The sequence below is a fragment of the Nanorana parkeri genome, unplaced genomic scaffold (genome assembly GCF_000935625.1).
Source record: "Nanorana parkeri isolate BGI_ZX_2015 unplaced genomic scaffold, ASM93562v1 scaffold2123, whole genome shotgun sequence".
NCBI lineage: Eukaryota > Metazoa > Chordata > Amphibia > Anura > Dicroglossidae > Nanorana > Nanorana parkeri.
The window spans coordinates 184,651-185,123 of NW_017308391.1; the positions used below are offsets into that span (position 1 = coordinate 184,651).

Consider the following 473-nt stretch of genomic DNA (forward strand, 5'->3'; position numbering starts at 1 on the left):
AAACCTGGACGTTCAGGGTGAGCTCATTCTTCAGGATGCCTTCCAAGTCTGGGACCCCAAATCTCTGATCCGCAAGGGGCGGGACCGGCACCTCTTCCTGTTCGAGATCTCTCTGGTGTTCAGCAAGGAGATAAAAGACTCCGCCGGACACACCAAATATGTTTACAAAAACAAGCTGCTGGTAAGATTTCTCCCGATTCGGGATCATTGCGGCGGAGCGGACGCGGGTCGGCGGAGCGGACGCGGGTCCGCGGCGGAGCGCAGCGATGGCTTCCTGTGCTGATCGCTCGGCGCCGTAGACTTTGACTGGAGGTTTTAGATCAGTGGTAGTAAACCTCCAACCCTCCAGCTGTGGGGTGACACTACAAATCCCATGATGCATCTCTCTCCGGGAGTCATGTCTGTGGCTGTGAGAATCTTGCAATGCCTCATGGGATTTGTAGTTCCACCACAGCTGGAGGGCCGGAGGTTTG

General features: G+C 56.0%; 1 protein-coding gene across 1 annotated transcript in view; it reads left to right on the forward strand.

The window, feature by feature from the left end:
- The window catches only part of LOC108800761 (kalirin-like), a 168,658-nt gene that overhangs the window by 161,633 nt on the left and 6,552 nt on the right, over positions 1-473 (forward strand). The window contains exon 33 of the mRNA XM_018572755.1: positions 17-181. Within this exon, the coding sequence (XP_018428257.1) occupies positions 17-181 (165 nt within the window). The remainder of the gene's footprint in view (positions 1-16; positions 182-473) is intronic.